Source organism: Gymnoscopelus braueri (genome assembly GCF_963280865.1).
Source record: "Gymnoscopelus braueri genome assembly, chromosome: 19".
NCBI lineage: Eukaryota > Metazoa > Chordata > Actinopteri > Myctophiformes > Myctophidae > Gymnoscopelus > Gymnoscopelus braueri.
In genome coordinates this window covers 21,053,700-21,077,632 of record NC_137621.1, presented here as the reverse complement: position 1 = coordinate 21,077,632, position 23,933 = coordinate 21,053,700, and the positions used below count along the sequence as shown (strand labels likewise).

General features: G+C 41.2%; 1 protein-coding gene across 1 annotated transcript; it reads right to left on the bottom strand.

Moving 5' to 3' along the window:
• Positions 1-1,645: 1,645 nt before the first annotated feature.
• LOC308074712 (uncharacterized protein) lies at positions 1,646-23,356 on the bottom strand (the record flags this gene model as incomplete). The annotated part of the gene is made up of 6 exons (XM_080414217.1): positions 1,646-1,764; positions 15,191-15,301; positions 20,182-20,412; positions 21,630-21,761; positions 22,199-22,356; positions 23,190-23,356. 6 exons carry the CDS (start codon positions 23,354-23,356, stop codon positions 1,646-1,648), a joined length of 918 nt encoding a protein of 305 aa, XP_080270343.1.
• Positions 23,357-23,933: the final 577 nt, after the last annotated feature.

Genomic DNA, 23,933 nt, shown 5'->3' with positions numbered 1-23,933 from the left:
AAAGCCATTTGAGTGACATTCTGGGGAACATCAAACAAATCATAGACATACCTCCAGACTCCAGAGGAAATAGATACCAAAAAACAGACATATTTACTTAATCACAAAGAAGATGATTACAGTGTCTTGGAGAAATGTAAAACCACCAACTGTCCAACAATGGAGGGAGAGATTAAAAACATATACTGTATATGATGGTATACATTACAGCTAAACTGCAACAAAAGGACTAATGTTTTCAGCACTAAATGGGCACCAGTAATAATAATATTACAATGACCGAGGAACAACTCCTCCATAACTTCAACGGATGGGAGAAGTTCAACTGGGGCAGCCCACCTGCAGTAAAAGGAATTCTGTATTTCCAAGGGACTAGGAGTATATGTTTTGACTGTACAATGATGATGTAACTCAGTCTTGTACTGACCCTTTCTCCGTCAATATCCACAGTTGCACGATGGTTATGTATGTGGGTAAACATGGGTGATTACATGAAGGTTAGAATAATGATATCTAGGTGCCTGTGCCTCTATGAACAGAACCAAATCATTGGTTGATACAATACCTACATCTGTGATGTGATCTTTGTACTATGTGTATGTTCTTATACTTGATTAATTAATATCGAAATAAGTAATAAGTCGAGTGCAAAAAAAAGAAAGAAAATAAAATAAATCACAAAGCCTAACAACCCATTTATGGCTAAATATTGCATTGGGATTTCTTGGTCAATGTTCCATATAAATGTAGCCACACCTGGGCTGAGTCAAATTATTGGACTCAGAGCTAGCTGTGACTGCACACCTCTTGTGAATGCACACCTCTTGTGAATGCACACCTCTTGTGAATCGATGCACACAGCATAATAAGCCAGCCAGACGCACAAACCCACAAGGTGCATTGTAAAATGCCCACAATGTCAATAAAAAAGAAGTCTGGTGGAATTGCTTTTGATACATCAGTGTCGCTTGCCTGGCATTAACAGATTGTGTGTGGAGTGGTGGAGTGGTTGAGTGTCATTGATGATCTCCACTGCTTATTGTATATTCCCTGGAGGGAGGAAAGCTCACCTCAAATGACGCACTGGGCCATCTGCACCACCCTCTATAATGTCGTCCAGGTCAAGGGTGGTGCAGCTCTCAAACCAGACAGTAATGCAGTTCGTCAGGATGTTCTGTTCTTCGGTGCTGTGGAGCCTAGTTCAGACCAAAGATTCACAACACAGCTAAAATGCTGAGTTGAAGCTTGCAACCACTTGCAACAGAAACCCCAAACTGTGATTTGCAACATTTTAAACTGAACAGCTCCACATCAAAGATATCAGTGTGTACTGTAAAGCGGGGCACATGCTACCATTTTCGGTGGTCACCTTATCACCGCGGTGGTTTGAAAACCCTGACACATCTCTCCAGTGCCAGTGCAGCAGCAGCACAGCACACCTGCAGTCAGTACACACAATCAGCTCCTTGGTCTTGTTGACATTGAAAGCGAGGTTGTTCTCCTGATACCATAGACCATATTCACACGGCGGCCATGTTGCTATTAAGTCAATGAAGTGCCACCCCGTTTCCACGGCAACGGGGTGGCACTTTCAATGTTAAATTCCAATATGGCCGCCGTGTGAATATGGTCTATAGTAGGCAGACTAGTCGTCATCAACAATCCGGCCCATCACTGTTGTGTCGTTGGAGCTGTGTTTGGTCACACAGTCCTGTTTGTACACGGAGTGAAGGAGAGGACTTAGTACGCAGCCCTGGGCGGCTCCTGTGTTAAGAGCCGCCCAGAAAGTCTGAAGTAATTCTCACCACTTGGCGGTGGCTTGTCGTAAAGTCCAGTGTCCAGCTGCACATATGGAGCAGGCCTTGGTCGCTGAGCTTTGTGCTGAGGAGCTTGGCAGGAACTATTGTGTTGATTATTGAGCTGTAGTCATGGACACAGACAGGTAGACGGTAAAAACATGTTTTTTTGTTGAAAGGGCAAGCTAGTACAAGCCCGAGCATAATGTAATGTTCTGTCTGGACAGTGGCTCTCTCTGAATGTGTGTGGGGATGGCTGATTTATCCCTTGTGTTTGATGCACAACAGGTGTGTAGTCTCACCTTAGGCCTGGGTCCAATTAGTTTGACTCAGGCCAGGTGTGACAGCTTAACTCAACCATAATCCATCCTACAGTAGTGTTATATTTCATGAATGTAGTCCCCGTAGTTTTACATTGTAAGCTGAGATGGCAAGTAAAGAAAGACATGGAAATAGGTTGATAGGATCACAACGATCGCAAATTATAACTTAACTTAAAAAACGTAAAAAGGTAGGTAAAGCACGCATCCAAGAAATAAAATGCCAGTTGCTGGACAGAAGAACACAGTGAAATTGTCAGGATGTTTGGGTCCTAAACCGTCATACCTGACAGAAATAGAATCTGCACACTGATGATCCAGTGTGCGGACTCGACTTTTCTATCACTACTGAGTACATCCATGCAATTTGTCACACTAAGATCTTAAAAACCAGTTAAGGAACATGTACAGTACATTGCCACTACTACATTTACATTTGATTAGCATCAATAGACTCAAATGAGCAGTATATGGCCTGTAATTGTAATTGTTAACCTTGCGTTGCAGCTGAATTTCTTTCACTCAAATCAGAATGGAAGCGGTTTCACATTAAAGGCAACAGAGCACCAGAGTTCTTGGTGAAAAATTATTAGACTAAAGGGTTTCCCCCATGATCTATTATATCCAACAACCACTTCAAAACTATCTTCACCACCTTGGCTCATAACATACTGCTGTTAACCATTGCCCAGCAATGATAATTTAATCTTAATATTCATTCATTCATCTGCAGTGACTCAGCAGGTAGAGTGGTCACCTGCTGGGAATCAGAAGGTTCCTCCTGGCATCGTATTGGAGTGTCCTTGAGCAAGACCCTGAACACTGATGAGCAGGTAAAAGTCTAACTTAATTAAATGTGTAGTATGCCATATTATTTCAGCCTTTGTACGAGGCCTGATGAAGACACAGTAATGTTGAAACGTCACGATAAATATTTCTAAGGGGGCAGCTATCCAGTGTGTTCACTTTCTTCTTTTTTTGTGTGATATTAACACACAGGCTAGAATGTTGAAGGGAGCTCATTCCTTAGCAGACAAGATGGGAAAAAAATGTTGGTCAATATTCCTTATATTCCGTAATATATAATATATGTAATATATATTAACCCTTAAAAAATACGGTAGAATGTGAAGCCTACCAAGGACTATAGACTATACATACACTGTAGGCTACGATGGCAAGTTAAAGACATGATTAATGTGACCTGTCTCATATTTGATGATGTTGATGTTGGGATCATACATGGTAGGTCATGGATGAAAACAAAGCATGCAAAGGAAATGATCTTCACGTGTCATAGACCTCTGGTTTCATGCGTTCTTTGGAAATTACATAAAGAGACTGCATCACATTCAGTACAACGCTTTAACTGATTGCTCTAAAAGAAACATAAGAAATTGTTACCATATGTCCATCCTATAGGACAGGGTTTATAGGCCCCTGTCCGTCACTGTATTTTTTTCTTCTTCTTTTTTTTGACTCATTTGAACAGTGTGCAGATCAGAGCGAAGGCTATATACAGAATGCTCATGTGAGATGCAGTATGTGCAGGAACTGTTACATGCTGTGCTAGCCATGAATTTGAATCATGAATTAGCACTTGCCCTGTAGGTCTCTCTCTGAATACCTACCTGTCCCCTGTATTTTTCTCCTTCTCTCTGTCTCCGTCTCTCAACTTTTATGTCTGTCTTACCTGGGAACTCATAATATAACCCGGGTACACCCCTCCATTCCTAAACCCCCCCACTCCTACACCCCCCCATTCCGAAACCCCCCCCCCCCACTCCTACACCCCCCCATTCCGAATTTTTTTTTCGGAATGGGGGGGGTAGGAGTGGGGGGGTTTTGAAAACTTGGAATAAACCCTGCCATTCCGAAAAATAGATATAAATCCTATCTAACATTTTTAATAATTATTTTTTTTTTTTTTTGCGGGGGGGGGGGGGGGGGGGGGCATATGGGGCACCCCCCCGCAAAAAAAAAAAAAAGTAAAAAAAAAAAAAATGTAAAGTTTTTTTTATTATTATTTTTTTATTAAAAAATACGTTGTGGACTGAAAATAAAAAAAAGTTAAAAAAAAAGTTTTTTTTTTTATTAAAAAATAATTTGTGGACTGAAGTTGGTTTGCTTCCACAATCCATAATGATGCAGAGATATAAATCTTATCTATCTAACTTTTTTTTTTGCGGGGGGGTGCATATGGGGCACCCCCCCGCAAAAAAAAAATAAAAAATTCCACAATCCATAATGATGCATTTTCGAACAAAATTAATTAGGCTATCTGCACTTCCACCATGGACAGCTAAAACAACTCACTCACATGATTCACTTGAGCTGAGCCCTGATTCAATCAGATCTACATCCTCTTCTTGCATGAAATTCTTGGACGTCGGCCAGCCAGAGGCGGGCCCCGGACTGGGATGCAAGTCAAAAAATATATATATTTTTTTATAATAATAATATTTTTTTATTTTGTAGGCCTATTCAAAAAAAAAAAATCACCCTTTTAAATTGAAACGTTTGAAACATAGGAAAGGCCGCCACTCTATCTATCAGTCATGAATTAATTTTCTCCCCCATACCGACCCGCCGACGTAGTCGATCCTTCATGGCACCAACGTCAATTTCCGATCCATCGACCATATCTGCAGTCTTCTGGCGCGGCTGTTCTAAATCTATCTAGATATCTATCAATCTATCTATCAAACTATCTATCTCCAGCAATGTACCGCTCAGCAACATGTTGTTCAACAAATAGCAGATCTACAAGCTCACAACAACTGTTATTGTGAGCTTGTAGATCTGCTATTTTCAAATAATGTATGCGTATGTATAAAATATGTCTGAATTGGTTAGTGATTCATATATATCTGCGATGTGTAGGATTATTATAATTATTATTATCATATTACAATTAAAGTAAGCGCATCGGGAGTGTGATTGAGTGCGCTTCCACGGCCTGGGTCTGTCTGTCTGTCTGTCTGTCTGTCTGTCTGTCTGTCTGTCTGTCTGTCTGTCTATCTATGTATGTATCTTGTAGATCGATCTGTCTACAAGCTCGGTTATTGTGAGCTTGTAGATCTACTATTTTCAAATAGCGTATGCATAAAATAGGTCTGAAGTGGTTAGTGTATGGTTCATAATATAATAATTTAGATCAGACAGACAGACACACAGACAGACAGACAGACTGGTTCAGTCCATTAATGTTGTATTCAAAATAATAAAACTAATATTATTATTATTACCCTTATTATTATTACCTTTATTATTATTATTATTATTATTATTATTACCCATATTATTATTATTACTACAACTACTATTACGCTATTGTTATTATCATTATTATGCTATTATTATTATTATTATTATTATTACTACTACTACTACTACTACTACTACTACTACTACTATTATTATTATTATTATTATTATTATTATTATTATTACATTAATGTTGATGTTCTGTCACAGCTCACTTTTGCGCACACTTTGATTGACGGGTCAGTAATCACGTAGGCCTACTCAGAGACACTCACATGCTCAGGTTTCTCAGATGTTTTCTCGCTAATTAACCCACTTGTCACATCTCACATGAATAGTATACGCATCAGTGGTGGAAAAATTACTCAAATGTTTTACTAAAGTAAAAGTACCAATACTGCAATGTAGAAATAGGCCTACTCTGTAACATGTAAAAGTCAATAATTCAAATTTGAGTAAAAGTATCCTACAAAGCCCAAGTATTGGTATCAAAATGTTCTTAAAATACCAAAAGCAAAAGTACTCGTTATGCACAAGGTCCCATTTCACAAGAGAGAGAGAGAGATTTTTTTTTTTTTTACCTCCGTTTGAAGATCGCGCGAGAATGAACAGCTAAACTGTTGATAAATAGATAGATAGATAGATTGTAGGCTGTGTGGAAATAACTGCAGTGTGTATTTATGTAGTAACGGTAACAGCCAGAATAGGGGGACACCAAAACATTCTGGGCACTAGGGCTAACTGGGCACCTTGGACGAGTGGGCATTAGGGACATGTGGACACTTGGAAGAGTGGGCACTTAGGGTGGATAAGAGTGGGCGGTAGGGAAATCTGGGAACCATGAAGACTGGGCACCGGGAAAAATGGTGTTAATAATCAATGTTAATAAAGAATACAATCTCACAGGCAATGCACATAGTGCCCACTCTCCCTGGTGCCAAGATGTCCCTAGTGCCCACATATGCTGAATCCAATTAATACATCAGCAGAGATGAGAATTACGTATCTTCCCGTCCGACAGACAGACAGACAGACAGACAGACAGACAGACAGACAGACAGATAGACAGACAGACCCAGGCCGTGCATGGAAGCGCACTCAATCCCACTAACCGATGCGCTTACTTTAGTTGTAATATAATAATTATAATAATCCTACACTTCGCAGATATAAATTATTATATTATTAATCACTAACCTTTTCAGACATATTTTATACATACGCTATTTGAAAATAGCAGATCTACAAGCTCACAATAACAGTAGTTGTGAGCTGTTGTAGATCTGCTATTTGTTGAACAACATGTTGCTGAGCGGTACATTGCTGGAGATAGATAGATAGATAGATAGATAGATAGATATTTAGATAGATTAATAGACAGACAGACAGACAGACAGACAGAAAGACACGCCTTTTTTTTCGGTTACATTTTTTTCATTTTTCTTTTCTGAAACCGCTCCATTAGCGGCGCTAAGGTGGAGCTTGGAGCTTTGGGGTCCATAGCTAAAACCCCCAAAAATGTCAGCCTACAGTGGGCTGTATATGTACAGTACACGTTGTGGAAGTGCAGATAGCCTAATTAATTTAGTTCGAAAATGCATCATTATGGATTGTGGAAGCAAACCAACTTCAGTCCACAAATTATTTTTTAATACAAAAATAATAATAAAAAAAACATAAAACTTTTTTTTTTTTAAACTTTTTTTTTTTTTTTTTTTTTTCCGGGGGGGGTGCCCCATATGCACCCCCCACAAAAAAAAAAAAAAATTAGATAGGATTTATATCTATTTTTCGGAATGGCAGGGTTTATTCCAAGTTTTCAAAACCCCCCCACTCCTGCACCCCCCCATTCCGAAAAAAAAATTCGGAATGGGGGGGTGTAGGAGTGGGGGGGGGGGGGTTTTCGGAATGGGGGGGTGTAGGAGTGGGGGGGTTTAGGAATGGAGGGGTGTACCCATATAACCCCCCCACCCCTACACACACACACACACACACACACACACACACACACACACACACACACACACACACACACACACACACACACACACACACACACACACACACACACACACTGAGAGCTAAAGACTCTGCTATTTGTCGACTTGGGTGTCTCAGTCGGGATTTCCACAACAGGCAGATTTCTGCTGCCTCTAGTACGCAGGGGGAAAAAAATATATTTACTTGCAACCCATAAAAATTATTCCGCGACCCAAAGAAGGGTCCTATCCCACTGTTTGGGAAACCGTGCTTTAAGGGACACAAAACAGAATTTTTGCATAATGCAAAAAGGAAAAATGCTAGTAGTTAATTTATTGGATTACCTCCGAGGTGACGTTTCGAGCATCTTAGCTTTCCCTCAGACTGAATACTGAAACTGAGGAAGACATAAGAAACGTCACCTTGGTGGTAATCCAATACATTAACTATAGTTCCTTTATACATGTATTAACTACTACTCAAATTTGCCTTATGGGTGTGTGGGTGGGCCGGCCGGTGGACAAACATGCACTGATGTCAGACACAAACAGAAACCGTTGCCTAACAACGCAGATTTGTGCATGTGACGGGGAACCGCTAGTAGTTTAAATTTACCATATTTAATTTAAATTAACTGTAATGAATTGAGAGCATAATCCAGTGTGCAGACACTACTTTTCTATCATTACTGAGTGCATCCATGCCATTTTGTCATGAAAACGCACATACACTTCAGGTATAGATCTTAATAACCAGCTGAGAAATACAGTATGTACTTTGCCTCTACATTTATATCTGATTAATTTAGCATCAATAGACTGAAATGAGCAGTATAATGTCCTATAGTATTTGTTGATATGGGGTTGCAGCTGCTCAATTCAGAATGGGAGCAATTTCATGTTAACTCATTCAGTGCCAATTAAATAAAAAAATATTTGCTTACTGTGCCAGCGATCTTTTTCTTACCTTTTTCAAGTAGTCACAGAATATTTATCTCCAGTATGATCGATCCCCTGATGGTTGCTAATCACTGAGGGTTACACTGTGTGGTTTCACAAATGTCAACGAGGTCATCGCGACCTCGTTGACATTAATTGTCTGCCTTTGAAAATAGCATGTCTTGACCAAAAATATACAGGAGCTGAGATACAGCCTTTTTTAAGTAAAAAGTTAACCAAGAAGTGAGCAGAGCACCAGAGTACTTACTACTTAATGAGAATGATTCGTTATATCTAACAACCACATCAAAACTATCTTTACCGTCTCAAACTATTTCATAAAATGCTACTGTTAACATTGCCCAGCATTGATCATTGATTAACCACTTAAACCCCAGCATCCTTATTGTGGGGAAGGCTTTCGCTGAAAATAGCAGATCGACAAGCTCACAACGCGTCCTGCTGTGACGTGTTGTGAGCTTGTCGATCTGCTATTTTCTGCGAAAGCTTTCACCACAATTACAGAAAGGTCCCCGAAGGTCCCCAGTTTTTTTTATTTTTTAAGATATTTTTTGGGGCCTTTTCTGCCTTTATTGATAGTAAGTGGAGATACGACAGGTCACAGGGAGAGAGAGAGACAGGTAGTGACACGCAGCAAAGGTCGTCGGGATTGGGATTCGAACTTGCAACTCGCTGTCTCTCATTAGAGCCTATATTATGTGGTAGGCCTATGCACCTGGACTGCTGGCCAGCGAGCGCCCCCTCCTAACCATATGGGGTGTAAGTGGTTAATGATCTTAATATTCACTCGTTCATTCAGTGGTGGTGGCTCAGGAAGTAGAGTGGTTGCCTGAGTCACAATGTTCCCAGTTTGATCTCGGCTCCTCCTGGCATCACCTTGAGTAAGATATCGCGATGTCAGGCAGAAACCTCCTATCTCCATATTTTCCCCGTAAATTAATTGCCTTCTTCACCATACTACAGTGTCACTCAAAAGTATCAAAAATAGCAGATCTGCAAGCTCTCTTTTGAGCTTGTCGATCTGCTTTGTTTGCTATTTTTGAACAGTAACACTTTTGGACATATGAGGTTTCCAGCCCCGACCGAGACGATATGGAACACTGATGCGCAGGTGGACACCTTGCATGGCTGCCTTGATCGTAAGTGTTTCAATAAGTCACTCTTAATTTACCATTAATTCCCGATTCATTGATTCATCATACAATGCATTTCCTGTCAGTGAGGTGGATGATTTCATTTTGACTAGTATAACACAGCTCAACCCATGTTGGTCTAGTTCTAGTTCAATAGATTGAAACAAAGCACAAACAGAGCTTTAATGAACAAGTAAAGAGGCTTTGTGGCATTGTATTGACTGTTTAATGGGAGCGCTTGGCCTTAACAGGTCAATGAGCTGCTTCTCTAACACATTTTAATTATAGTGACTATCAAAAGCCTGGCTGGGAGCAAACATCGATTTCCTGTCGATAATGAGGAACGCGTGTCGCTGGTCCAACTGCCTGTCTGCTACACAAATTATCCTAAGTTCAGATCCTGACACTACGTGCCCCAGAACTCCCTCTGGCCACTTAGGTATCCCATTCGTCATGCAAACAACAGCATGTAACGTTGAAGCTAACAACATCCACAATGTGTCCAGTCAACATATCCTTTAGCAAGGCACCGTACTGTACCTACTGATTATTAAGCACTTCTGGTTGAGAATGTCAATGCCTATGCCAGCATGTTTTGGACAAGAAATAAATGGCTTGACTCAGTAATATTGTTACCATATTTCTTACTGAAAGTTGCTCTTAGTGACTAACTCAAATCCGAAGTAAAAAGGCACTTCATAATTGCACTGAATTGGTCTTTACATTTTGGAACAATGCATAGTATTTGTGCACAAAAAGCAGCTGCTGGAGCAATAGAGACAGCAATGAAAATATGAAAGAAGGTCTGCACACTGTAGCACCCTTAAGTGCAAAGTGGTTGTGCCAATAAAGTAAATGTGCCAGTAAATTGCACTTAAGGAGCTACAGTGTGAGGACCTTTATTTTCTTCTTTTTTTTTCTTTTTCTTTTTTTTTTGCATTTGCATTAAATCAATGCAACTCTGTGGAATTATCTATTCCACTCTCAGCCAGCTGGGCGGCTATGACTCAGGAGGTAGAGTGGGTCATCCACTAACTGCAGGGTTGGTGGTTCGATTCCCCGCCCCTTCCTGTCCATGTATCGCTGTATCCTTGTGCATGACACTGAGCGCCAAGTTGTTTTACAATAGTCAGGCCAGCAGCTTGCATGTCAGCTCCACCACCATTTGTAGGTGAATGAGAGGTGAAAATTGTAAAGCGCTTTAGAGAAAGGTGCGGTAAGGCCAACCTGTACACACACACAGTGAACCTTTCTCTTTGGTTCATGAACCAGCCAGTGGGTTCATGAACAGGTGTTTTTTTCTCAGACACTGTGTGTTTTATTGATGATGGGGGCTAGAGTTCTGCTCTAGCTCACATATTCTCCTGTTTGATATCTTTTACAGTACACTGGAGACATGCCCATCTGATACTTACACATAATCTAAAGGCATCTATCATAACTGCAGCGAGGTTGCAAGAAGATTTAGGGAAAAAAATATTTTGTCATGATTTGACCAGCCATTTCATACCAATACAAGTAGGCTAAGCAAATAATACATGGAAATATGACATAAAACATAAATTAATAATACTATTCATAAACTATAGATCCACTTTATGTTGGCCAACCCTGTCTGTCTGTCTGTCTGTCTGTCTGTCTGTCTGTCTGTCTGTATGTACACTGTACTGTATGTCTGTCCCTTCAAAAGTAGACCAATCACAACTGGGTGCGTGTCTGCGCGACTTACAAAACGGAAGCACCTCCGCTGACAAAAGCCTGAAGTGACGTGTGAAGTGAAAGTGAAACTTATGAGGAGCATTTACAAGTTGTGTCTTAGTTGAAAATCTTGTCTAAACTACACCAACAGTGTTCTTGTGAAGCAATTTTGTTGTTATTGGTGAAGTATTTATAAAGATCTCTATTTCCACTTGACCAAATGAGGCGTAGGCCATCACATGCACTCAAGCAGTCAGTATAGTGTGACTCCACCGCATTGAGAATTGTGTGGCTTCGTTCACAAACTGGCTGCACACATGCTATCAATAGCTAAAGAATGGACAAGTACTGTAGGCCATCGCGTCATTAACCACTACATCTAAAATCTGCACCTAAAAACCTGTTATGGTGTAATATACTGTATTGTAAAATATTCTCCAGGTATTATTATCACAAACAAGACCTGGAATTGAAGATAAACAACAATACACTCCTTATACTGTATCTAATGTACTGTATGTCTTTCTGATGTCTCTTTCTCTTTCTCTGATGAGAAAAGGTGAAAAAGACATGCTCATCCCATACCTACTACTAGGCAGGGTGCTGGATCAAAAACAAGAGTAAGTCATATAATCCGCACACCAAACAGCTCCCGTTTGGTGTTTGCAGAATGTATTGTGAGTAACGTTTCGAGCCACCAGACTCTTCCTCAGAGGAGCCTGCATGTCGTTCTCTTTCTCTCCCTGTTTTTGTTTTTGTCTGTATTTGTTGTCTGTTGCATCAAATCAGTTTTACACAACAGTTAATGGACTGTACCCCCTGTGCTCGACTATGGCGCAGTGGAGAGCATATAAACAGGAAACAGCAATTGGCATGAGCTAATCTGTATGGCATGACTTTTTGGCACAATTTAAAGCTCCATTCCTGTTTTTTCCTCTATTCATTATTTCATTCATTTGGACCATATAAACCAAAATCATGGAAATCATGGATTATATCTTGAAAGTAATTTGCTGCACATGAGCTATACATTGTACTATGCTGTAACCTTTTTAACCCTGGTGTCTCTAATTTAGGCATGTCATATAGGACACGACATCACAGGCTCATTACCATACAGATTGGTGGCAGGGAAAAAAAACACACCCAAGACAATATGTAGAGCCTTACAAAGCCCACCATGAAAACCTTTTTCCATTTTTGTCACTTGACTTGTAAAAGCAGTGGCCTATGTTTAATTGCCGCAGGGTGACAACTGTATATCCGTTTAGCCACGGTCATCAGTGATAACACGATGACACATTCAACATGCTAGATATTTAATAGAGACTAGGCATACTGTATGTCAGTTATAATCTCATCATTCACCAGCTGTACACCAAGGAGTACTCAAGAACAGCATGTCCCTGCAGAGCAGAGGTAAATCAATGCTGTGTGTGTGCGTGTGCGTGTGTGTGCGTGTGCGTGTGCGTGTGCGTGTGCGTGTGCATGTGTGCGTGTGCGTGTGCGTGTGTGTGTGCGTGTGCGTGTGTGTGTGTGTGTGACAAGGCACTGCACTCGGTGTGCACATTAACCTGCACACAGAGAGATTGTTAGGGCCATGTTAAGGATGAATGAAATCTGATGCTGGCATTGGCCGTGTTATGGAAATCAAACTGGGGGAAAAAAATACCTTTGGCTATTTGCCCAGTGCAGGTAATATTAATACGCACGCACACGCACACTCTCACTCAAATAGACCATACAGTACTTCCGTCCCCGGCTCTTGTGATGGATTACTTTATATTGCTCTGATCTGTGCCAAGACCTCCCACTACAATCTTTAATCGAAATGAGAACATAAAGAGACATTAAAACTTGGCTGTATTTTTGACAGAAACAAGGCTCCCAGTGTGACTTGTGAATCTGCCATGACCAAAGTTTTTTAATTAAATATATCTTTTAATTTAGCATTAATTTGTCTATAAAAGAAGCATTACTTTCGGAAGACTGTAGGCTACTTTCTTTGAAAACACGTTTTTATGGCCTTTTGTCTCTTTTCACATTGCAGCGAAAATACTCCGTGCCTTTCATCTTCCCCTTTCCAAATGTTGTGGTTGGTGTGATTAGCCTCATGTCAGAGATAGCAGCCAGAAACAATATTGACAAAGAATTGAAGTCGATTGTGGATTTGACTGCACACACACACACACACACACACACACACACACACACACACACACACACACACACACACACACACACACACACACACACACACACACACACACACACACACACACACACACACTCATCGAAGCCTGCAATATAAATACTGTATAGAGTTGGTTTGAGGTAACAGTTTTAACAAAAAGTCACAAGTCTAAGCATAAAGACGTTCAGATGTGGCTTGGTTGGGATTGATTTGGTGTTACTGCTCTCTCTCTCTGTCTGTCTCTCTCTCTCTCTCTCGCACGCACGCACGCACGCACGCACGCACGCACGCACGCACGCACGCACGCACACACACACACACACACACACACACACACACACACACACACACACACACACGCACAGAGTTGGTTTTGAAGCAACAAGTCTAAGCATAAAGACGTTCAGATGTTGTTGGCTTGGTTGGAATTGATTTGATACACCTACTGTACAGTACAGCATCTTTCTTTGTGATTCTCACCAGCACATCACACAGTACCATGTGCTGTACACCAACACGGATCCAAACACGCCCTCCATTAACATACAAACTCACGCACTTTCCCTGTCTGGTCTGTCTGGTCTGTCTGGCGTGTTCCAGACTGGTATGCTAGCAGTATCCAGTAACAGTTTATCTAGTGTCGGTGCAGCGCTGCACAGACATGCCCTGGGGAGCTAGTGTACGTTCAAACACCACAAGGACCCCTTTTCTGATTACCCCCATTCTCTCCTCTTCTCTCCTCTCCTCTCCTCTCCTCTTCTCATGAGAAACTTATATAAAAATTGAGCACGCCATTAAAAAAAAAAAACGTTTAAAGATTAGAAGGCAAATATCTCTAGTCCAAACTTCCCAGAACAAGTCCTGGGGCTGAAACGATAATTGCGTAATATAATAGAAAATATCACGCCCTGCTAGCTTTTGACATGATGCCCACCCAATGAGCATCCCTTGAATCCAGCATAGACATCTGGTCATGGGGTATGCTGTTTTGCTTGAAAACAGAATACTATTAACTTAATATATAAATGTACACTAGAGTGATAAGTGATAAGACTGATATGTGTTTAGACTGATAAGAGTGAGACATAAGATAAGACATTACTGTGCCAAAGGTGGCACAGCAGTTAAGATACAGATTACAGGTCAAGAAAAAGTACTGTAGATACAGCAGGGTAAAAAGACATTCACATTCAAACGAGCCGACCTGTCAGTACCACATTATACATCTTCATAGCTAGTGGCACAAATGACTGTCCTTTGGGGAAGATTCATCTTTCTTTACCCTCGATCCTGCTAAGTGTTTAGAGACTACTAGAGTGATAAGAGTGATAATAATAGTGATATAGTGGTAAGTGATAAGAGTGATATGTTCATATTGCATGTTCATTTTGTAAACCCTAAATGTAGTTTGTACATTAAGTAGACTAAACCGGGGGTAAGTCAGGATAAGACCTTTATTGATCCCGCGAGGGAAATTTAGCCGCCAAAGACTGGGATGTTTTCATACACATACAGTGTAGGGAATTTGATCTCCTTGGAATTAACTGTTCTGTCAACAAACTCAACAATTCAGAGGAGGCTACGGAACAGAGTGAAATCCTCCATGTTAATTTAACTCTGAGAGTTAAACATTTCACATTAAAGGGATTGAGACAGTGAGAGACAGAGACGGACGGACGGACGGACGGACGGACGGGTGGACGGGCGGACGGGCAGGCAGGCAGGCGGGCGGAAGAGAGAGGAAACTGATGCACATGGTAGCGGTCGGAGCAAACGTGCTTTGTGCGTCCAGGTTTGGAAGACATTAGACAGGACATTGTTGTTTGCCGGGACAGCAGGATACCTGTGAAGGCAGCGCAGACACACAGCAGCATGGATCCTATTAAACGTAACTGATTGTAAATGGGACACATGAAATATATCTGGAGACACCTCCTGATGGCTCCAGACTGAGCTGTCTCACACGAACACACAAACAGAACACACAAACACACAACACACACACACACACACACACACACACACACACACACACACACACACACACACACACACACACACACACACACCACAGCATGGAGGAGACAACCCCCGACAGAACCAGACAGCTCTGTATTTCACATTTATTAGATTACAAGTCATTTCCTGTTAAAGCGTGGTGCTACACAACATGCCCAATGCTGCATGAGAGCAACCCATCTGTGTATCTGTCTGTCAGATAATGCAGTTATAACGTTTTGGAGTCATATGTTTTAACGTTAGCATGTTGTAGTAGACTGAAAGGAGACATGGTAGTCAGTGAACCCGTGCAGTGAGTTTAGAAGTTTTGAAAGCGGCTCCTCTTAACGAAAAGAAGGGAAAACACATCACAAACCTGTAACAGGTGTTGGATAAAATCCAAGAATGTAGGGATATCAAATCTTCCTTGTGATTATGAGGGAAAGGGAGTGTCTTGCTCATTCCCGGGGCGCAAACCTGGGACCTTCTGTTTCCCAGATGGCCTCTCTACCCATCAGCTGTGGCCCCCCATAATGAATTGCATAATTCATTATGCAATAATTAATAATGATAAATAATAATGATATAATGAATTTTTTCTCACCAAGATGTTTTGAGCACAGCTCTGAAGTTAGGTTGTAATACAGTAAATGTACACCATGGCATAATAAAGTGTGTGGACTCACACATTGTTGTCGGGCAGATCTCCATATTTTAACTTTGTAGGTTTTTTATAAATTAATGTCCTACATCATACAAGAGTGTCGCACAAAAGTATTGAAATAGCAGATCTAAAAGCTCCGCCACGTTGTGAGCTTGTAGATGAGCTATTTTCACTATTTAAAAATGTTTTAATTATTATTTTTAAAGGAACAGTTTTGGACAAACAAGGTTTCCACCCGACAGCGATGACATGATAGCCTATCAAGCTATAGGCTAAATGTGAGCATCCATGCCGATGCTCATGTCACTACATGCAAAACTCTATGAATTTTGGATGCATGAGCGATATACTTGATCAACAGCAGTGGGAACCACTACTGTTCATATAGGACTTGTGCAGGCATTATTGCATTGTCTGTGATTGACTAGTACTGGTACATCCTAGAAGCCGATGGGACAGGCGCCTGATTGCCTAGTTCCATTCTAGTTGCATTCTTCTGCAATCTCCAAGCATACCTAAACAAATTACAAATAACTATATAGTAAGTTGGTTTTGGAAATACATGATTGAATTTGACATGATTGGATATTATATGAAATGTCTATAATCGATAGGGGTGTCGTAACTCTCTCTCGCTCTGGTGGGAACCAGTTGCTAGCATAGCACAAGTCCACTCTCATTTAGGAAGATTCAGTGCCTACTTTGGTGGATGTTCATCGCTAGTGTAGTATTTTGTTGATACTGTATGTCTGTAGTTCCAGCTGTGAACAGGCAATGTGGGCTTCTATCAATACTCTGTTGGCAAATGATAGTTTCCTTGTTCTTTAATGCAAAAGTGGTTGGAGGTTTTTCTGAAGTAACAAATCAGGTTCCCGGAAATTTTGCTTCAGACAATAGTAAATGAAGTAACGAGAAACTTGTGTCAGCAGCTCAACCTAATGAGATATGAATCATTGAACAGTTTGAAACCACATTCTAAGCTAGTGACATACCAGGAATGTCAGTCTCATTCACTCACTCACATGGACACACGCACGCACACACACACACACGCACAGACACTCACACGATTCTTTAGCCCCATGGTCACTGAACTAAAATATTGGACCCAATCTTCACAAGCCACACAATCTTCCCAACATTCTGACACTAAAATCGACTTTGTGACCATTGGAGACCATTTGTACCATTTTGTACCAAGTGTGGGTTGGGCCATCTTCCTAAAATAAGCATCTTTGACGACACTCATGAATGAGACCTTTGACCTGTATTTGCGTGAGATGGAGGGAGTCAAAAGAGATTGGTCTCGCGAGTCTCGACCCATATGCATGCATGACGTTTAATGTTAAATTCAGCAGGGACGATCAAATCACTCAAAACATGTTAATTTCAAATCCAGCATGCTTGTTGTGCAGCAACTGTTTCATGTCAAGACAGGCTGTGTTAGGCTATATTAGATTTTGTGCATGCGTGCGTTTGTGAGTGTAGCGGCTATAACTTATGGGATATTTCACTTTCAAATATGTTTGTGGTCATTAGAACATCTACTCTGGCTTTTGTAAGAACCCCAGACAGTTTGTAAGTTGCTTGATTCAGCATTTAATATAATAAAATTAATATAATAATTTTATCAGACACTTCCCATACAAACTCATTGTATGGTTAAAATGGAGTTTGACCAAGGACACATTGTCTTTGGAGGTGACTGATAGTCCTTCTAATCTAATACCTCATGTTTTTTCCCCAAAAAACATTGACAAATAAATGACATATGTAATTGATGAAATACTGCCCCTCACATATTAGAAGCACAATATCAGTCACCAGAACCAAGGACATGTCTTTTCAATGAATTTAACATGGTTAAAATGGAGTTTGAAGTTACAATGGGTTTGTATAGGTTTGTTTGATATAATTAATATCAATTATCTAAATACTGAATCAACTTAAAAACTGCCCGGGGTTCTCACAAACAGTAGATGTTAAAATGACCCCAAACATGTTTGAAAGTGAAATATCCCTTTAATAGTTCAGAGTCAGACAGTGCCATGTGCTCAGATATTAACTACTTAAACCCTATATACACACACTTTGTTTGTTGTATGCCAAAGTGAAATTCTACAAGCTCACCAATCCATGCGTCGTGACGCGTTGAGCTTGTAGAGCAGCTAGTTTTGCCTAATGTTTGCCGATTATGACCTGCCCAGAACAGAGATGCGAGGTTTAATGTGGTTAAGACTCGTGATTCAGTGGTGTTGGGGGGCATGATTAATGTATACTTTGGTGTTCATATAGGACTTGAGCAGGCATTATTGCATTGTCTGTGATTGACTAGTACTGGTACATCCTAGAAGCCGATGGGACAGGCGCCTGATTGCCTATTTCCAGTCCCTCACAGGATTGTGGGTCTGTGATTATGAATTCATAAGAATAACAGTTCTCTGTGATTGACGTTTGAGTTCCTTGGCCTGCTGGCAGCATGCACAAGAAATTTGACACTTGTTTTCAATATTAACCGCGGACTAATCTTTCAAGACAGATTCTGCTGTCTGCTAACAGCAGAATCTGTCGGCACCACTGCCCTAAACATGCCGTGGTTTTGTGAGTAGTAATAAAACACAGAAGCACCCCGGGAGGAAGTAGACTAAGAAAGGGGAGGAGCCAAACAGAGTTCCTGTTTCTACACAAAAAAAGTAGGTGGTGCAAAAAAAAAAAAAAAAAAAAACCTTTACCGAATGGGTTCAGATTGACCGGACAAACACACAAGCAGGTGAAAATGTACCTAATAATTTATTCAAATATAGCCTAGTAGTATACATACAACATAACATTCAGTGGTATTGCAGCTATGACACAAAATATCCCAATATGTTACCCAAATGAACGCTAAAAAGTTAATAAAAAATAATAAAAAAAAGTAAATATAAGAAACTCGTCAATGACTCAGTGGTCTTGGCTACAGCCTTGTGGAAGGACAGATACATTTTACAATGGCCAATGGCCTCACTCAAGTGAGTGAATCTGTGACCACTCTGTTTGTTCAAAGTTTCTCAACTGTGGAGATGTTGGCGTTCCTTCAATCTACCTGACACACTGTAAGTCTTTACTCTTGTCACCCTGATTGCAGGGGAAAGGCTTTTCTCCAGTATGCACACGCAGGTGACGCTTCAGGTGACTTAAACGACTGAAACGCTTGTCACACTCATTACAGGGGAACGTTTTTTCTCCAGTATGGACAAGCAGGTGTCGTTTCAGGTGACTTAAAGCACTGAAACGCTTGTCACACTGATTGCAAGGGAAAGGTTTTTCTCCAGTATGGACAAGCAGGTGATGTTTCAGGTGACTTAAACGACTGAAACGCTTGTCACACTGATTACAGGGGAACAGTTTTTCTCCAGTATGGACAAGCAGGTGTTGTTTCAGGTGACTTAAAGCACTGAAACGCTTGTCACACTGATTGCAAGGGAAAGGTTTTCCTCCAGTATGGACAAGCAGGTGTTGTTTCAGGTGACTTAAATCACTGAAACGCTTGTCACACTGATTGCAAGGGAAAGGTTTTTCTCCAGTATGGACAAGCAGGTGTTGTTTCAGGTGACTTAAATCACTGAAACGCTTGTCACACTGATTGCAAGGGAAAGGTTTTTCTCCAGTATGGACAAGCAGGTGTCGTTTCAGGTGACTTAAATCACTGAAACGCTTGTCACACTGATTGCAAGGGAAAGGTTTTTCTCCAGTATGGACAAGCAGGTGTTGTTTCAGGTTACTTAAACGACTGAAACGCTTGTCACACTGATTACAGGGGAACGTTTTTTCTCCAGTATGGACAAGCAGGTGTTGTTTCAGGTGACTTGAACGACTGAAACGCTTGTCACAGTGTTTACAGTGGAAAGGTTTTTCTCCATTATGGACAAGCAGGTGTTCCTTCAGATAACTTGAACGACTGAAACGCTTGTCACAGTGTTTACAGTGGAAAGGTTTTTCTCCATGGACAAGCAGGTGACGCTTCAGGTGACTTGAACGACTGAAACGCTTGTCACACTGATTACAGGGGAAAGGTTTTTCTCCATTATGGACACGCAGGTGACACTTCAGCTGACTTGAACAACTGAAACTCTTTTCACACTGTTTACAGAAGTGGGTTCTCTTTCCTGTATAAGTCAGCTGATGTGTACGCGCTTCTCCTGGCTGAGATCTTGGTTCATCAGTGTGTCCTTGTTTCTGGCTGGCTACAGAGTCGATGAGTTTCTGACAGGCTGCTGAGGTGATCTGTCCTTTCCTCAGCATCTGGTAGTAGATGTCATTGTGGGTCCTCATGTGTTTATGGAGGAAGACCTGAGATGTGAAGGCATATAGACACTTGGAACAGGAGTAGAACTGTGTCTTCGAAAACGGGGACCTCATTCCTGAGAGAGGGAGAGAGAGAAAAGTAGAGACAGGTGAAAATTGGTGGCAGCAGTGGCCAACAGTAAAGGTTAGAGGAGCGTACTCCTCCTGGACCAGCTGGAAAAATCCTGGTGGGGGGGGGGGGGGGGGGATTTTGATTGTAAATTGCATTTACCTCCCCTTGTGATCTCCTTATGGTCTTTCAGGCTAGTTTTGCAAGAAACCAGTGATTTACATATTTTAATAGACGGTGTCAGGGCATTCCACAGTTTGGTGGCCGAGTAGTAGAATGTGAATTTCCCCATTTTGTTTTAGATTTGGATAGTACCAGATCGTTGTCGCTCCCTCTAGTATTGTGGCTGTGGCTGTCACTCACTTTGGAGAAGTAGTTAGTCAGGTATGAGGGTATTGAGGGCAGCACTGCCCCTTTGACTATCTTAAATACCAATCCCATTTTTAATTGATTAACCCCGTCTTCTACCCTGAGCCATCCCAGACTAGCAAAGTGTGTTGGAATTAGGTGGGTCATAGGCTGAGAAGTAGTCTAATCAGTTTGTTTTGGGAGGTCTGAAGCTTAGTTTTTAGTGACATTGAGATGTTTTAGAACCAAGAGGTGCAAGCATAGTCAAAGTGGCATTGGATGAGGGCTCCAGCAATAGTCTTGAGAGCACTTTTGTTGACAAAAGAGAACATTCTGCCCACAAATCTCCTTTCTTTGATTTACTTTCTTGATAACTTTTGATGCAATTTTTTCACCTGTCAGTTTGTTGTCAAGAACCTCTTCTTTGCTTGAGATTATTATATTGTCAACTCTGACCTTGAAAGAATTTGCATTTACATTACTAAAGGGACTGTTTGGACCCAAAAAGAATGGATTCTGTTTTATCAAGGTGTTATCGGAAAACCTGTACGGATTTTGCTGAGTTCAGTACTGAGGGCTTCCTCAACTTACATTTTAATTTTGTCCTCGCGTTAGACAAGGAGTGCTGAGTCGTCAGCGAACAAGAACAAATTGCAGTTACAGGCTGCTTTCATGTCGTTAATGCATAAGAACAGTAACGGCCCTAGTATGCTTCCGTGGGGAACCCCAGTTCACTGGGTGGGACGAGAACATGGTTCCATTGAAATCAACCACTTGTTCTCTTCCCTCAAGGTAGGATTTCATCCAGTTAACAGATGTTTAAAAACCAATCGCCTTCAGCTTATTCATTATGGTACAGTATCAGTGTAGGATTACCAGACAGACGAAGAGTCCACTCCTCCACCACCTCATCCTCCACGCTGCTGCATTGCTGCAGGGGTGACAGTGGACGGAGAGCATGGCAAACCTTTTCCAGCGGCAGTTTGGGAAGGAAGAATGAAATATCACCTAGGAAGCACAAAAGTGTGAAATTAGAAATATTAAAATGTTTACACACACACACACACACACACACACACACACCACACAACACACACCACACAACACACAACACACAACACACACACACACACACACACACACACACACACACAATCTTTGAATATATATATTTTTAAGCATTTTTTTTAATACTAAAATCTTTACTTCTGGGGGTCCCTGGAACAAAATATTTTGAGATGGGGTTCGGCGGCCAAATACATATCATTTTGGGGGTCCTTGACATGAAAAAGTTTGAGCACCACTGATATAGCAACATACAAATCTTCATCCATTTTCTACTCTCCTGTTTATGAACGTCCAAAATACAAAAGGTTTATGTTCAATAAATACATACTGTATGAAGCCATATATTAAATTAATGTTTACAATGACAACATCCTTACTGTCGTCTGCATCATCATCATCATCATCAAATATGTTTGCGGCAGATCCATGGTCAGAGTTGGTGCAGTGTGTCTCAGCCTCCGAATCAGTGTCTCTGTACTCCAAACCCAGCACACTGTAAGCCTCCTTCATGGTAGCCTCACATTCTGCCACAGACCTGGCAGGCACAATCAGGGATGCATATTGAGTGAAAATGAATGGGTTGTCGAAAAGCGATGCTGCAGCTTTGATGGCTTTGTAGATTAATATGACAGCACACAGCAACACACTTTTTGTTTGTTTACACCTCATCTCTGCTAATAATGAGTTGGATTTATGTTAACATGCATTTTCAGGGGCGCCGATGGCCTAGTGGTTAAGGTGCATACCACAGCTAACCGGAAGGTTCGCCCCAAAACGGACCAGCGGTTCCTGTATTTGTTTGACTGAGGATAAGGTTAGAAATAAGTTTAGGGTTAGGCATAGTTTTACTGAGGTTAAGTTTAGAAATAAGGTTAGGTTTTGGCACCGTTTTACTGAGGTTACGTTTAGGAACAAGGTTAGGTTTAGGCATAGTTTACTATGCCTAAACCTAACCTAACCTTTTTTACGTTTAGAAATACCAGGTGAATACCGCCGGATTTGGCCCGGGGCGACTGTGTTTTGGTATTCATACCACATATACTGTAGGCTCTAAGCGAGTCGCGGGTTCGAGTCCCGAGCCCGATGACCTTTACTGCGTGTCACTCCCCGTTTCTCTCTCCACTTTTCCTGTCACTCTCTCAGTTTAATCAGTAAAGGCATAAAAGCCCCAAAAATCTTTGAAATAAATAGTGCATTTTCAGACATTTATATTATAAAAAAAAGAACAGAAGGGAACATTTTTGTTTTCCCAGTGGTGGCCTCCTTGTAGTAACTAGGAGGACCCCCTAGGGGTCCCGGACCCCCTGTCAAAGACCCCTGCTGTACATTATTGTATGCTATGTACTGCATGTATCCCAAGGCACTCACTCGCAGAGACTGTGGAACGCAGTCAGCCGCCTCTCTCTCCTCTCTATCAAGGGTTGGAGCTGGCTGCTCTGTGCTGTTCCTGGATTCAACATCTCTGTCACCTTCTCTTTAATCCACTCCCTGAGCGCCTCTGGAGTCATCTCCAACACATCTTCATCACTATCCATCGCGACTGTGTTACTGTGACAACCTGGCAAATCCTACTCCAAGGTGGTTTGAGGATGTTGTGGAGGCTAAGTGAAATGATCCCAATCTGTGGCAAAATATATGATTAGAGTTAGAATCATACTAATTGTTGAAACATACAGACGTCTTACCACAGTACACTTCTGATTACCAAGCAAGCATTGTTATTCACTTAACGAGCTACACTTTGGCTGTAGAAGATAATGTCTTTGATTCAAAAAAGGTAACCCATTTCTTCTCGGTTCGATTCAGCAGACAGTCACACAGCTTGAGATCAAGTGCTTTTCTGAGTAAAAGACTCATCAGAGGCAAAACTCAATGGTCTCTCCCTAACCCCCAACTATTAGGGCAAAACATAGAAATCTCTAGGAAGACTAGACTAGTGTGACACATTGCTAGCACAGAGCATGAGTGTTGTTGCTGCAGCAACAATTCAAGATCAGTTTAGATTATTGGCTGTTGAATTTGCAGATATGAAATCATTGTTACAAAGTATAGCTGTTCCACCATAATGTCTCATATAACCTGAACTCACCCTACTGCTGGAGGTGAGACGTG